The sequence below is a fragment of the Capricornis sumatraensis genome, chromosome 18 (genome assembly GCF_032405125.1).
Source record: "Capricornis sumatraensis isolate serow.1 chromosome 18, serow.2, whole genome shotgun sequence".
In the NCBI taxonomy this organism is placed as follows: Eukaryota; Metazoa; Chordata; class Mammalia; order Artiodactyla; family Bovidae; genus Capricornis; species Capricornis sumatraensis.
Window position 1 is genome coordinate 23,718,564 of NC_091086.1, and position 15,660 is coordinate 23,734,223.

At 34.5% G+C, this 15,660-nt stretch overlaps 1 protein-coding gene across 1 annotated transcript in view; it reads right to left on the bottom strand.

Annotated features, from left to right (window-relative positions):
• IPO11 (importin 11) overlaps positions 1-15,660 on the bottom strand; it is a 165,117-nt gene that overhangs the window by 93,345 nt on the left and 56,112 nt on the right. The window contains exons 16-20 of the mRNA XM_068990382.1: positions 14,527-14,560; positions 14,277-14,317; positions 12,928-13,044; positions 8,375-8,488; positions 604-719 (exon numbers count right to left, since the gene is read on the bottom strand). Of these exons, the coding sequence (XP_068846483.1) occupies positions 604-719; positions 8,375-8,488; positions 12,928-13,044; positions 14,277-14,317; positions 14,527-14,560 (422 nt within the window). The remainder of the gene's footprint in view (positions 1-603; positions 720-8,374; positions 8,489-12,927; positions 13,045-14,276; positions 14,318-14,526; positions 14,561-15,660) is intronic.

Sequence of the window (15,660 nt, forward strand, 5' to 3'; positions counted from 1 at the left end):
TGTTTCCCCATCTATTTCCCATGAAGTGATGGGACCAGATGCCATGATCTTCATTTTCTGAATGTTGAGCTTTAAGCCAAGTTTTTCACTCTCCACTTTCACTTTCATCAAGTTAACCTCAATTTATTCATTACATAATTTGCGGCTCTGACATGCCACAGAAACAGAGTTCAATTGTTTTTCACTGCTTAACGCTATATACTACTATACTCAGTAAAATAGTAAGTCAAGACTAAGTAGCATTAATATTTGGGGCTGAGGTATTTTCCCCCAGTATTTACTATGTGGAGGTTTTTAAGTCAATTTTAAGTTTTGGTCAAGATTCCTCATTTCACATTCCAAATTCCAGAAGATGAAATGCAGCTGAGTCCTTACTGAAACGTCCTCTCTAACTGTTACTATCACGAGCCTACAATGAGCGACAGATGCCAAGAAAAGCGGGAGTTACCGTGTCACCCAGTTCAGGGAAACTGACTTTATGTTTTTGTTTTTAAATGCTGAGCTTTTAAACCCTGTTACATGACCTCTGCTTTAATGGTATGAGTAAGGAAGGCCAGGAAAAAAAAATAAATAAGATTCACAGTATCAAGTTTTTCCTCTTACCATAATTCTAAACCATCTTCCAGAAGATAAACATGTGGAGGCTGGGAAACATCTGTACTCAGTTGAATAACTGGGAGCAGGAAAGGGTACAGGTTCTTGCTGTCTGCTCCTAATCCCTATGGGAAGTATAAATAAAACTTAACATAGATAATCTAAGGTCCCGCCTCCCACCAAAAAAATCACCTATCATATTAAAAAGCCCTAAAACCAATTTATAAAAAATCAATCAATCAGATTTTAAAAGGATGATTCTAATTATGAGCATTATTAAAACAAAATTAGTTCTGTTTACAATTGGAAATCGGTAGTAAAAAAATATTCAATTGCCTAATGGTAGTAAAACCATATACATCAAGGTTACAAACATATGTTCATTTTAAGAGACTTCTCATACACATATTTATTTTCCCTTCCATGATGACTGAAGACGTGTAAACAGTGATGCGTTAAATTCTACAAATTATCCCAACTAAATAACTAAGTTAAAAAGAACCTAATTTAAATGTTCATCAGCTAAGATAACTACATTATAATATCTTCATATTCTAGAATACTCAGGAGCCATGAAAATGGATTAGGCATGGAATGAAAACAATTTCAAAAATAATGACAAATTGGGATTAAAAAGAAGGGTGTAAAACAATTTCACAAGCCAAACAAGTTTTTCAATAGCTATCTATCTGACATGAACATATACACATAAAAAAGTTTCTTGGGAGCAAACAGAAAAACCTGTTGACACTAGTTAAATACGGATGTTGGAAAAGGATGTTGGGAGGGGTAAAAGGAGTTTTTTTTTTAATGTGTGCATTTTTGAAAGATGAATTTATGCCAATTTTTTAATAAGTTAAGAAAACAAAGATGGAGGAAGAAGAGGGGGATTGTAACTTAAAATTCTAGTTTGACTAATTACTGTCTTATGGAGGTTGACTCAGTGCATCACACTAAATCTAAGCACTTTGAAAGGAACGTAAGAGGATAGAGAATCAATTTCTAACTCATAATCTCTACAATCCAATAAGCAAAGAATGGAAACCAAACAAACTATCAAACATCTCCTCACTTAGAAAATAATTCAGTTGTCAATACAATATATAATTACAAAGCAACAAAATGTATATGAATGCCTCTTTCAATGACACACACATATACATAAAGTCAAAATTTTATCAGCAGGATATAGATACTTCAGTGGAAATACACTAGGTTTATTCTTAAATACATTAAGTTGGGCCTTTCTACTATGCAAGGGTTGACAAACTTTATTAAAGATTTTTCCAAAGAAGAGATTTATAAAAATGTCACATTTAATAAAGCAGTAAACTTGGCCTTAAAATTCAGTTAAATTTCACTCTCCACAGCTCAAATCTTAACAGAACAAAAAAAGAAAAAAAATTAAGGAAAATTAATCAAGTTCATTTTTTAATATCAATAGACTTAATATTTCCTAGGAATGTTAGAATCTACTTACTTAGTGCAATTTTTAATGAGCACAAAATGTTAGCATTAGCAAAACTAAGTAACTGTTAAACATAAAAGACTCTCTCAGTTAAAGCTTCAAGAAATTTAGCTTTGTAATCTAGTGGGTTGAATATGTCAGAATGTGTCAGATATGCAGCTTTAAGTAAATTTGAACACTTTTGATCCTCAACTGTAACTATAAAACAATGTCTACAATTCTGTGAAATAATTACAATTATAGTTACAGTTAAGCAGGGAGAAAAGAACAACACTCTCTAAAAAGTGGTATTTCTCAGGGTACTGTCTTTGGCTCTCTTCTCGTGTGCTTTGTACTTGCTGCTGCTGCTGCTAAGTCACTTCAGTCGTGTCTAACTCTGTATGACCCCACAGACGGCAGCCCACCAGGCTCCGCCGTCCCTGGGATTTTCCAGGCAAGAATATGGAGTGGGTTGCCATTGTACTTGCTGATAATGTCCAAATCTATTATCTCCAACCCAAACTTTTGAACTCCAGACGCTCCTTATGACACAGGAAATCATGAACCAGAAGGCATCTCAAACTCTCAAGTAAATCACTGAACCAACCTACTATCTTCCAAAAATATAGCTCCTGTTCCTGCATTTCCTAACTCAAGTGACATGAACCACTGTCTACAGAGCAAAAAATTATACCACAACTACCTTCTGTGCTTCTTCCTCCTCACCCCAAATCTAAGCTATCCTTAATTCTATCTCAAATTTTCCCCCTTCTTTCCATGGCTTTACTTCACATCATCGTTCCTTTCACAGTTAACAGAAGAGCTTCCCAACTATTTGACCTTAGTTTTACTCCATTCCAAAACAGTGTCCCCACTGGTGCACTGATTACCTTTCTAAAATACAAATGATAACACATCTTCCTCTGAACTTCAAGATACCTTTTTTATGCTTTCCTAACCAGGCCCCAGGATTCCCTCGTGGCTCAGTGGTGAAGAAACTTCCTACCAATGCAGAAGACTTGGGTTTGATCCCTGGGTCAGGAAGATCCTCCGGAGAAGAAAGTGGCAATCCATTCCAGTATTCTTGCCTGGGAAATCCCAAGAAGAGAGGAGCCTGGCAGGCTACAGTCCATGGGGTTATAAGAATCAGACATGACTTAGCAACCAAGCAACAAGAACTGGCCCTTACACCCAACTGTGATACTCAGTGCTACAGCTATACAAAATGACTCTGTATTAAAAATCACTATGTTAGCATCTGGTGAATGCTGATGGATTTAACACATGCATTTACTACTGTGCTCTTCCAAGATTCACTAAAAGGATATACGAGTATGTGTTTTTAAAGACCTAGAACTCTAAGTACAAAGACCGCTTAGGAAGAGATAAAAGCAACTTATTTTTGGAAGCAGGAAAAAAAGACTGATTTAGCAGACTCAGAAAACCAAAGCTCAAAGCCAGCAGTGAAAAAGGGCAAGAAACCACCTGATTTACACTACAGAAACTCCAAAAGACTTGGGAACTAATAGCACAGGGTATTTTGGAAAGGGAAGCTAAAGGGAAATATTAAAAGCAATAGGACCTGTAGAAGGTATTTTAAAAGACATTTGATGACAAGATCTCATCCTAGTGCATAGTCAAACAACTGGCCCTCTTTAATCAGTACAGATTTGGCCATTTATTCTAAGGTATAAAACAAAGCATCTGAAGACAAGGAGACAATCAGGTAATCAAGACTAGGGATACTATATAAAACAGAGATATAATATAAAGGGCAAAAGACTGATGGATCTTTCACTAAGGAAAGATCTCAGAATCATAGAACCAAAACATTTGTCCCATACAAAAAGAAAAGCTTCCAGCTAGACTATTCTAAAGAAAAAACCCACAATCACCAAGTTTCCCATATATATTCAATCCTTTTGATTAACTTTTTAGTGCCCACTCTAAAGTATAAAATTTATACAGACAAAATATTGATACAGCTCTTGAAGTTGGGAAATGGTTACCTAAGGATTCATTATACTGTTCTTCCTTCTTTTGTGCATGCTTCAAAATTTCACAAGGAAAAAAAAAGCAGGCAACCAATCACATCAACAGACATGACTGAAGGAAATAGAGACCACATATAGAGATAAAAGCTTAGAAAAATGTCAATATCCTTATTAGAACAAAACACTGTATTCATGAAAACAAAAATGAAATGATTTTTCAACAATACAAATGATTGTATTTGTATACAAATGGCTGTGTACAAATATAAAATGATTATTCAGCAATACAAAAAAGAACTCCTCTCGAGTGGGGAGGGACAAAATAGGGTTATGGGATTAAAAGTCACAAACATAAAAATAATCAACAAGGATACATGACACAGCACGGAGAAATATAGCCATTATTTTGTAATAACTTCAAATGGAGTATAATCTATAAAATATTGAATTGATTATGTTGTAACCTGAAATTAATACTATAAATCAACTATACTTCAATTAATAATAAATAAATAACATTTTAATTTTTAAAAAAATGTACTCATAGACATTAACAATCTTACAGCAGGAAAGAAAAACTCAACAGGAAGACTGAAAGATAAAGCTCAAAAAATTCCCCAGAAAGTAGAGCAAAAGGACAAAGAGAAGGAAAAGCAGAAGTGAACAGTAAGAAAAATCTAGGGCTGAGTCATTCATCTATCATCTGAGTAACAAGAAGTTCAGAAAGAGACAAAAGAAAAACACGAAGGTGTGGAAATAATCAACAGAATGTGATGGAGTTATCTAGAACCCAAGAACATGTTTCCAGTTTGCAATATACATCAAGTGTCCAGAACAGTAAATGAAAATATACCCACATCATCATGAAATTGAAACACAGAGATCATATAAGTTGCCAAAGGGAAAGAAGAGATGACACATTCAAGAAACAAGAATTAAAATGGCTAAGGATTCCTCAGAGCAACTCCAGAAGCTAGAAGACGCACGAAAAATGCCTCTCAAGGGGTAAATTTAGAATTTTACACCCAGCCAAACTACCAGTCATCATGAAAACTTTAAGGCATTTTCACACATGCAAAATCTTGACAAAATTTACCCCCCAAGTACCTTTTGCAGAATGCCACAGACATTCGTGGGCTCCAGCAGAAAGAGGAAGTCATAACAAGGAAGAAGACAGGTACAGAAAACAGGCACCCTACAGAAAGGACAGGCAAGAAGAGCCCTTCTGATGACACTGAAAGGGGGCCCAGTTATCACAGCCACGGACAAGCATAAAGTAAAAACCAATGCATACTAAAGCGCACATCAATTTTCCAGATTCCAAGATGATGAAAGTAATAAAGTACCTGATGGGTGTGAACATACTGAGGGAATGTTTAGGTAACAGGTGGACAGAATGGGTTCAGTTACATAGAAAGCTAAATGTAGCAGGCAGAATTCTAAGATGACCACCTATAATTCTTACCTTCATAACTTCAGTGTATACAGACCATTCCCCAGTTATTCAATCAAGTGCTAATTTAGATATTACTTTCCAGATATGACTAAGGTCTCAAATTGAATGATCTTATAATAAGAAAATTATATAGATTAGCCTGACCTAACCACATGAACCCTTTAAAAGAGTTTTCTTTAGCTAGTTGCATGAAAGAAAGTTAGAGATTCAAAACCTGAGGGGATTTGACAACCAAGAATTTCCCCACTGCTGACGATACTGGTGGAAGGGGTCATGATCGAGGAATGTGGCTGGACTCTAGGGACTTGGAGGGCCTCCAAGGCTTCCCTGGTAGCTCAGTTGGTAAAGAATCTGCCTGCAATCCAAGAGACCCTGGTTTGATTCCTGGGTCAGGAAGATCCCCTGGAGAAGGGAATGGCTACTCACTCCAGTATTCTGGCCTGGAGAATTCCAAGGTAGCCTGGCAGCCTACAGTCCATGGGGTCACAAAAAGACACGACTGAGCAACTTTCACTTTCACTTTCAGCTGACAGCCAGCAAGTAATCTGGGATTTTAGTGCTACAGACCAAGAAACTAAATTCTGCCAACAAGCTGACTGAATGTAAAGAAAAATTTTCCTCGAAGCCTCCAGGGGAGAACTTAGTCTGGCAGCATGTCAATTTCAGGCTATCAGACTGATTAAAGAGCACAAAATGGTGTGCTCGACCTCTGACCTACAGAACTATGAGGTATTTGGAATGCCGTTTTATTCCTTTACATCTGTAGTAATTTGCTGCATAGTAACGGGAAACTTATAATAAACTAAGCAAAGAAAATTACTAATATAGGAGTGGAGATTAGGCGGATGGTTATACAGGATAGAAAATTAGCTGTATATAATGATATATGACTTCAGCATTCTTTATATATGAACTCCGTGTATGTAGTCATACAAACACTAAATAGTGGCCTAATTTAAATTATAATCAAACTGTATTGGAAGGCTTGAAGGATAGGAGTCATACACAGGAAAATGAAAATTAAATCCTCATCTTCTATACAGGGGGGTCAAGAGATAATGATACACTATTTGGGTATCACCTCTGAAGGAAGACTTCTCTGATGACCTATGCGAGGTCTTCAAGTCTGAGACAACCCACCAAGTGCCCCACAGCACCCTGTTCTTACTGCTAAAAGAGCACTTAGCTATTCAGTCTTGCCCTAGACAACCACATTCACAGAAAGCTTGACCTATTCATTTCTGTTTCCCAGCGCCTAGTACCATGTACTGCACATTGCAGGTGTTTAAAAACATGTTTATCAAATAGATGAATGCCTACTTCGACTGAAGCCAAACTACTGCAGGAGAGAACGTTTATTTCCATTCATTATTATACTCCTCAGTCAGAGAGGCTACCAGTCTAGGTTCCTAGAATTTTAAAAAGGAAAACAAAAATAAAAACAAAAAAATACTTATACTAATATCTGTCTACTAAATTTAATAAATAAATACAAATGATAGTTGAAAGATGCAACGATTTCCATGAAAGGAAAACTTACCAATAACCCTAATAATTATATAACTTTCTCAAATGACTGAAAAACTTATTTTAAGGTAGTCTCATTTTTAATGTTAAACATTGCATGTTTTCTCCAAGGGCACATGATTACTTAGCTGAAAACTTGCAACACTGGCCTATACAAATCCAGGGTGTCACAATTAAAGGAAAAGGTCCTATAGACTCCAAACATTTCCCGCAAGTTACTATAGCTTCCTAAGATTTCCTGAGGTAACATTGTTTGAAGAGCATACCTCCTTCACAAAAATCTCAAGTTGAGTCTAAAAACACATTTGGCAGAGATATAAGGCAAAAGACATGAGGATCACTCTCTGTCCTGATGCCTACATGAACAATCTCAGACTAACTGCTAACCTTCTATTAGCCTTTGTACCCCCTTCTAATAAAGGGATATAATTTTTCAGGATAATCACAAGAATTAAAAGATAGACAAAAGTGCTTAAAAAAATTTTTTTTGTATCACTATCCATGTATCTAAAACTGTCTCAGATAGAAATTTATAGCTATAAAACTCAACCATAAATATTTGATGAAAGAATACGTTTATGTTTCAAGGTGACTGAAAAAGGTTTTTTTTAAAAAAAATAATAATAATAATATTAGTTTAACTTACTGGAACATTTTAGAGTACTAATTCTTAATTTTGAAAGAGATCTCCCCATTGGAAAAAATCTATCAACTTTTGCAGCAAGGGCAATAAAATTCACTTGTGCATCCCTACAGACAGATATTGTCATTAAGTGCTTCCCTCTCCATTCTCTTACCATCAGACCATAATCCACCCTAACAGTTCAAATGAGAACTGCAGCTCCATCTCTCCCTGAAATTTTAGGGTTCTCTCAACTTAGCAGCAGCAGCAGCAACCTGCTGCACATCCCCATACCTCAAAGTCAAGACACTGAATATCAAATTAACTCCTTCCCTCAAAGGCAACTCACCTGTTTTTCTGTCTTCCCAACATATGAAAGGAAAATTTTTACTTTAAATGAAAATGGAGAGTAAGTTTATACAGAAGAGCCCTGAATACCAAGGAAACTACATGCAAAAAACAACTGACTGTAAAAATCACAAGTCTACCTTCTCTGGGGACAACCACCTCTAATGAAAGAAATTGTCTTTTAAACGTAGAGAATATTTTTTTAAATGTCAGAAAGTGCTCTAAGTAAATATAAAAAGTGTTTTTAAACTGTGTAGATCACACATGAACAAGAAAAATGTAAGGTCTTTTACTGCCACTAACATCAATCATATGAAAATAGCAAAAAAAAAATTAAAGAAGGAGGAAAAAAAAACTAAACTAGAAACTGTGGAGAAGGAGCTTACCTGAACAAGATGAATAAGTGTTGTAAGAATAGCACATCTCAACATATTGTGCTCTTCACTCTGCTTCCAAAGAAGAGGCAAATACTGTACCAAACATCCTACATACGGTCGTATCTATCACAAGAGAAGCAGAGGAAGCAAAAGAACTGTGTTAGTAAAGAAAGCGACTTATTTCAGAAACACCGACAGACCTATTAGGTCACAGGTAGCAAATGGTTTACTGGATGTAACGTATTAAGTATATATCCTTTTAAAGATAAATTCGATAGTATATAGAGACACAGAGCTCCAGGGTAAATATTTTTAAATAATTATAAACAAGCAGCAAATTTATTGGCTGAAATAAAATTTAGGAATATAAAACAACATACTGATGCCAGTTATTTCTGTAAGAAATAACTTAATAAAAAATGCTGTTATATCCTGGTTCTTTTTAATGAAACAACTTATATAATTGGGAATTATAAAAAGAGTTTTTAAAAGAGTCAGCATTTCCTCATTCATTCAACCATTACCAAATGGCATCTTTCAAATATCAGGCCTTGAAGACCAGCCACCAAAAAGCAGAGGATATAAAGGTAAGCATATGAAGCCTTAATCCTTTTCAAAGGATAAAACTGTTAACCCCAATATGGATTAACTTCACCAGTTTTAAGAAATATCCCCTACATCACACACACCAAGGCTTGATAGTGAGATTTTTGGAAAATAAAATGGAATCTGATTCCACACAGAACCTGGAAACTGCACTCCAGGTTTAGGCCTACAGTCACCCAGTATTTGGAACTGATCTGATGAGCGTACACAGATAAAACAAAACACCAGAGTTTCACAGTTGCAGTACTATCAATCCCAAGGATTAAAAATTAAAAATTTCTCCCATACATATGGCTGATTCACCTTGTTATACTGCAGAAACCAACACAATATTGTAAAGCATTATACTCCAATAATTAAAACAAAAAAATTGCTCCCAGAAACAGGAAGAATTTCTCTATTCTGCTTATAAAACATCATACACTAAAAGTATAGCAAAAAAAAAAAAAATCCCTAAGATTTGTTCCCCAGGTTTAGGAGAGGAGATGCAGAACGATAAGAAGTTAAATATTTGCCCAAATATTTCAGTGAGATGAAACTGAATAAATATTAAGAGACTCTTCATGTATCCAATTCTGAATATTATTTTAACATATTTATTGAGCACTTAATTTTGCTAAGTGCTCTATCTCAAAGATCCCTCCAATTAACTTATAAAGGCAGACCTGTTAATACATAAAAACAGGTTTCAGAGTAACTAACACATTCATATTCAACTAAAAACAGCATGTTTTACTGATAAGGAAAGTTTTGGTTTTGAACAAATTAAACAGAATATCTTCCAAGGCATGGAAGAAAGGAATTATGTGCTATGAATTATAGACCTGGTGAATAACAGAACCAAGCACCCAATTACATTTGGAAGTCATGAAATATTTATATCCAAGTCTCAGTTGTTCATTAGAGTATGCTCTAAATTAAAATTAATGTTTCAAAGACACTATTTTAAAAATCACTCATAGATTCGGAGTTGTAAAGGATTTTAAACAGGGGCTGGCGATTAGAAAACAAAGTGAAGACATGAGAGCCAGACACATTTCCTTAGGTTAGGAGGAGCGAGCCAAAAAATAAACTATCGGGGCAACTGAGAAAACCTGAATATGGACTTGATATCAGAATACAGGGCTACATCAGTGTTAAGTTCTCTGAATCTAACGATGATTATGATTAAGAAGGAGAGGTCTAATATACTAAGGTAGAGTGTCGTGATGAAATGAAGTGAAGAATATACAGGTAGTGATTTACTACAACATGTCTGCACATTTAAAATTTTTCAGTGAAAACATGTAAAAGAAAAAAAAATACTATACACATTTCTTAAAGTGATTATGCGTTTTCGGTAGACCAATGATCAGTTATTGAAATAACATTTTAAAAACACATGGAATTAAGAATGTTTTATAGATATCAGGCTAAATATCCCACAACAGAAAGTGAACTATCAGCATAACACAACTGAGATGAGAGTACTCATCTTTTGGCATCTCTACTCCAAAAAAATAGAATGGGGTGGGGCTCTACTATGAGCATTATAGTCTTATGAGTTCATTCTGCACAAGAAGATACCCACTTTCATTCATAACACATTAGAAAAACAAGTGAAACTCCAATATGTGGCAGACTAACAAACGTTGTAACAAAGGCTCCATTCACAAGGGAACTTAAAAAGTAAGTCTCCATTAACATCCCATTTTAGCTAACACTTTCAACAGAGTATTTACCATCTCACACTGGCTCTTTCATTTTTAATTTTGTTCTTTCCCTTCAGAAATGCTTAAGTCCAAAGACTGCTTACCTGACATCTTACTTGATGATCAACACATTTTTTTCCTGACTGTGTATTCATAGAATCCCTGAACCGGAATAATTTACTTACAGGTTTTCAATTACTTTTTTTAGAAAAAGGAAATATAATCTTCAAAACATTTCAAGCTATCGTATAAAGATGGTGACTTCCCTAAAACTTCAAAAACTGTTATGTGTCAGAAAGTACCGCTGTAAGATGGCTCAAAATGTTTGCAATCTAGTAGACAAAAATCATATACCTGAAGGATATTTAAGTGATGGTGTTGTTCAAATGTTAACACAGGAAAATGTTTTTTCCTGAAAACATTTTTCATAACCCTTTCCTATTTATGTTCTAAAAACAAAAAGTACTAATGGATAATTATATCTTATTTACTAATGATATAGACATATGAGCTGCTCAGGCTATTTGTGCTATGAAAGATAACCATGGATACAAGCAAAAGTATTTTTAAATTTACTAAGCAAGAGTAATGTTAAACTTATGTGGGAAAAGGTTTAGCGGTTTGGGGAGATGGGGTAAGAAAATTCATTTCCACAAAAAGAAAAAAAAAAACCTTCTTTAAGAAATTCCCATTAGCCAGATGATATCTAAATCAGATTATTTAAAAAACTGCAAATCTTGCTTTTACAATATAATCAATTTTTAAATAATTTATTGCAACTGTATAGTAATCTGCATATTGAACATTTAATATTAAATATCTGTGATAATTTTACACTCAGGAATCCTTGAGAGTAATCTTTATCTTTACCATTTTATACATGAGGACTCAAGGTTCAAGACCATGTCCAAGCCCAAGAGCAGAGACAGGGACTTGAAATAAGTTTAAAACACAGTCTCAATGACCAAATAAATCCTCTCAATGTTATTGATAAACCAATATAAAAATGACGTAATGTAATTAATGTAATAAGAAACACAAGTGTTAAAAAATTTTAAGATATTACTACTTTTAGACAGCAGCACTCAAATCTGCTCAAAATGATTAATGATCACTCAAAACTGCAACTGGTGTTACACCAATATAACGTTGAGTTCAGTTAGTCAGTTAGTGTTAGTTGCTCAGTCATGTCCAACTCTTTGTGACCCTATGGACTATAGCCTGCCATACTCCTCTGCTCATGGGATTCTCCAGGAAAGAATACTGGAATGGGTTGCCATTCCCTTCTCCAGGGGAGCTTGCCGACCCAGAGATTGAACCTGAGTCTCCTGCTAAACTACCAGTGAGAAGGTTAACGATGAGTTTGAATATTATCAAGGCCACTAAAATGTCTGAACTTAGGCAAATTTCTTGAAGCCTCAAATTGTTCAAGATAATGAATTCTAATTCCCATCCAAAGGTTTTTTTAAGGATTAAATGAGAAATATATGCAAATCACCTGGCACAGGAGTTGGATACTTATCATTACTCAATAATTGATAGCAATTCTTGTCAATTGCTTTAGAATTAATAAGCAGGTTCAAGGTGTCAGAATTCACTAATAGATTCAGAAGCAGACTCCAGGACTGTGGACTTAAAGTTATCTTTTCCTAATTAATACCTCACAGATTTACTCAGCACTTTCCAAATAAAAATAATGCAGTGTAAACTTGGATATAAGAAATTACAGGATAATTACAGTGTGGTTCCTGGATTATCAATTTTTCACAGACATTAAGAGTGATAAGGGAAGCTGAATACAATTAAATAATAATTTACTGTTAAAAACTTTACATATTATTTTTACATTAAACCAGGGATGGATATAACATGGCCTAGACTGCAAAACACACTCAGTTTTTAAGGTAAAAACAACAGATTTCTGAGAATATTTGTATCTGCTGACACTTGTGAGTATGCACTCAAACATCTTAAACTGTAAAAATATTATTCAATATAAACTGAATTTTATAAAAGATATATAATTTTGCTTTCTAACAAACAACACTACATTGTTGATCCAGTTTTTTATGTTTTCATTTTCTTAGGTCATTTTTTAAAAACACCAAGTATAAAAGTCAATTTTGATACAGAACTGAAATCACAACCTAATAGAACCATTTTAATGAATGTACACTTAAACAATGTGTACAAAGATGTTAATGAATTCTACATATCCTCTACACATTTCTCTAACATTTATTTTCACGTTTACAACAAAATTACCTGCACGTTGACCCTTTCAATCACACAAGAAAGGACATGTAAAACATGCATCTTCGTGTCACACTCTGTAACTTGCTGAAGTAACTGAAAGAGTAGTGTGAACATGGTTTCCAAGTACTGCAGGTAAAAGAAAAGATAAAAGTTTGGTACAGAAATGCAAAAAACCTTCACATAAAGACGGAATAAGTAGTAAAATTAAGTCATAATATCAAAGAAATAAAAGGCAAATAGACAATACCTTAGCATTACCTATACATCTTCACATTGGTTAAGTTGTCAATATTTAGGGCAGTGATCATATTCTTTATTGCTGTTAAACGTGCCCGTTTTTGAATTTAATTCATCCACAAATGTTTTCAGAGAAAAAGTGTGTCTGAAGTTTCTGTGTTTAAAGTTTATACAGCTAATTCAACTTTTAAAAGCGCTTTGTCACTTCTTTTCCACATATGCCTGTTGTTTTGCCATGTCTACTCATTATAGCATAGAGGAATGCCATTACTGCACTCACATACCAGCTTTCTGATATAAATTTTTATAGACAAATACTTGTAATTATAGTACAACAGAATGTTTCTGATTAGGAAACAGAAAACAAAAAACTTATGTCTGGCTTTTAACTTCTATATCGCGAAAATTATAGTAGAAATTAACAAATCACAGGATGTCAGAGACAGAAACGTTTGCTCTTTCAGATATCTGATTCACTTTTAAACAGAGTGGTAAAACATCTTTCATCCAAAAGCATTTAGTGATTCTTCTATTAAAGAAAAATTTCTGCTCTCCAAGTGCACCCATTTATGACCTCATAAGAAATAAAGGCAGATATTTTACCATAAAGTTTTCTTGTCTAGCCTTCTCAAGAAAACCAAACACTCAGGCCCCAATCATACTGACATATTTAACAAGTGTTTACTGAGTGACAACTATGTGGAAACAAAATAGGTGCTGAGGATTGAGTGAAGGAAAAAAAAAAGTGTAAGACTAGGTATTGTGCTTTTCAGGTAATTTGCACTCTCGTGTAGGAAAGACATATATACACAGACACAGAGGGGGATGACCTAAGGATGAAAAGTAACAGACGGATACGAAATGAGTAGATGCCTTACACTAGTGAGAACAGAAAGTGCAGCAGTCATCTCTAAAATGGAGAACAAGACGATGAAACAAAACAAACAGAATTACTGAAATTAAAGTTACCAATACAAGCAATCACTTCCCAAATAATCTAAATATACTTTTGAAAGCAGCTCTACTAAACAATAGATACATACAATTTCAGCTATAAAATAACTCAATATTCAAAAGACATAAGCAGAAATTTTTATAAAACGTGAAATAAATATTCTTACCGGCAGAAACTGATCTGTTCTAAACTCAAAATCATCAACAGGTGAAGAGCAGTTAAGGAATACTGAGAATACATGAAATTGAGAATATATGAAATTTATCAGGATAAAATATATGCAAAAACCAAATATAACAAACCAATAAAAAATTACATTTTAAACTATGTCATAAATTACATTTTAAAAATAATTAATTTTAAAGTGTTGCTAAAATGCCTTGCAGTGAAGTATTCTTAGAATATTTAAAGGATATTTAATTTCAAAGTTGTAGCTGTTTCAATACGGACCTAAAAAGAAAGTATATTGTGAAATTTGAATCATTCTGGAATTAGTAAACATCGTTAATAAGAATGAGAAAAAATGTATCACATATCACTTTCTCTATTCTTTTTGTTAATATTAAAGTTACAAGGTACATTAACATCTAGAAATAAAGACATTCTCCTTTGCAAGCAAGGGCTAAAAAGAAAAATTGTATCATTTCCCACCCTTCTCAGTTAACCATGATGTGCTTAATCCAGTCCCTACTCCAGGAAGAAAAACAATTTGCCATAAATCTGTAGAGACTGTGAGACCTAGAGAAAAGACTGTGAAGATCTTGCCAGAGGGAAAGGGCAAGTTGAGAACCAGAGAAGCAGGAAAACAGGACGGGCCTAGGGAAGCTGGAGGATGTCAAGTGAAGACGGAGTAGGGAGAAGAGAAAGAAAGGGGAGGAAAAAGAACACAAACTGCCACTTGTAACCTAAGTTACAGGAAGTTCCTGAAACAACCGAAAGATAAAGTCTGCGATTTTCTAAATCTCAAAGTCCACAAGAGCTTTGTACAAGCTCTTGACGTTGCCAAATCACATTTTTGTGTGCGTGTATCTGCATGTTACCTGAGAAAATCATATCATGACAGCATATTCTACATTTCCTTTCAGGTTTTACCTGTGACTTGGCCAGCTAAATGGCACAGGCTACCACACTCCATTTCCACACCAAGTAATGCAAACTCAAGCCGTGACTAAACTCTATATGCTACTCTGCAAAATAATGTATCTAAAATTTTAATCTCCTGACCAAGAGCCTTTACTTTTTTAGAAGCTATTACACTTGCCACACCTGTAGTAGCGACTGGTTTTCCCTTTGCAGTCATTTTCTACAAAGAAACAGTTTCGATCATTTTACAGGAACTTCTGAGGACTTGAGGTCCTTACTAGTCATGTTCATCAAATTAGTTAAGTACGCTAGATTCTAAGAACCTAGTGTGCAGGTACTTTCTCATCTGCTTTTTCTTTGTTTTCATTGTTTCTAAAGGTAACATGAACATTTCTAGATTTTTAAATGATTTAACAAATGTGCTGATTATCCAACATACATAAAGCTCTATGCCAAGTGTTCTACTA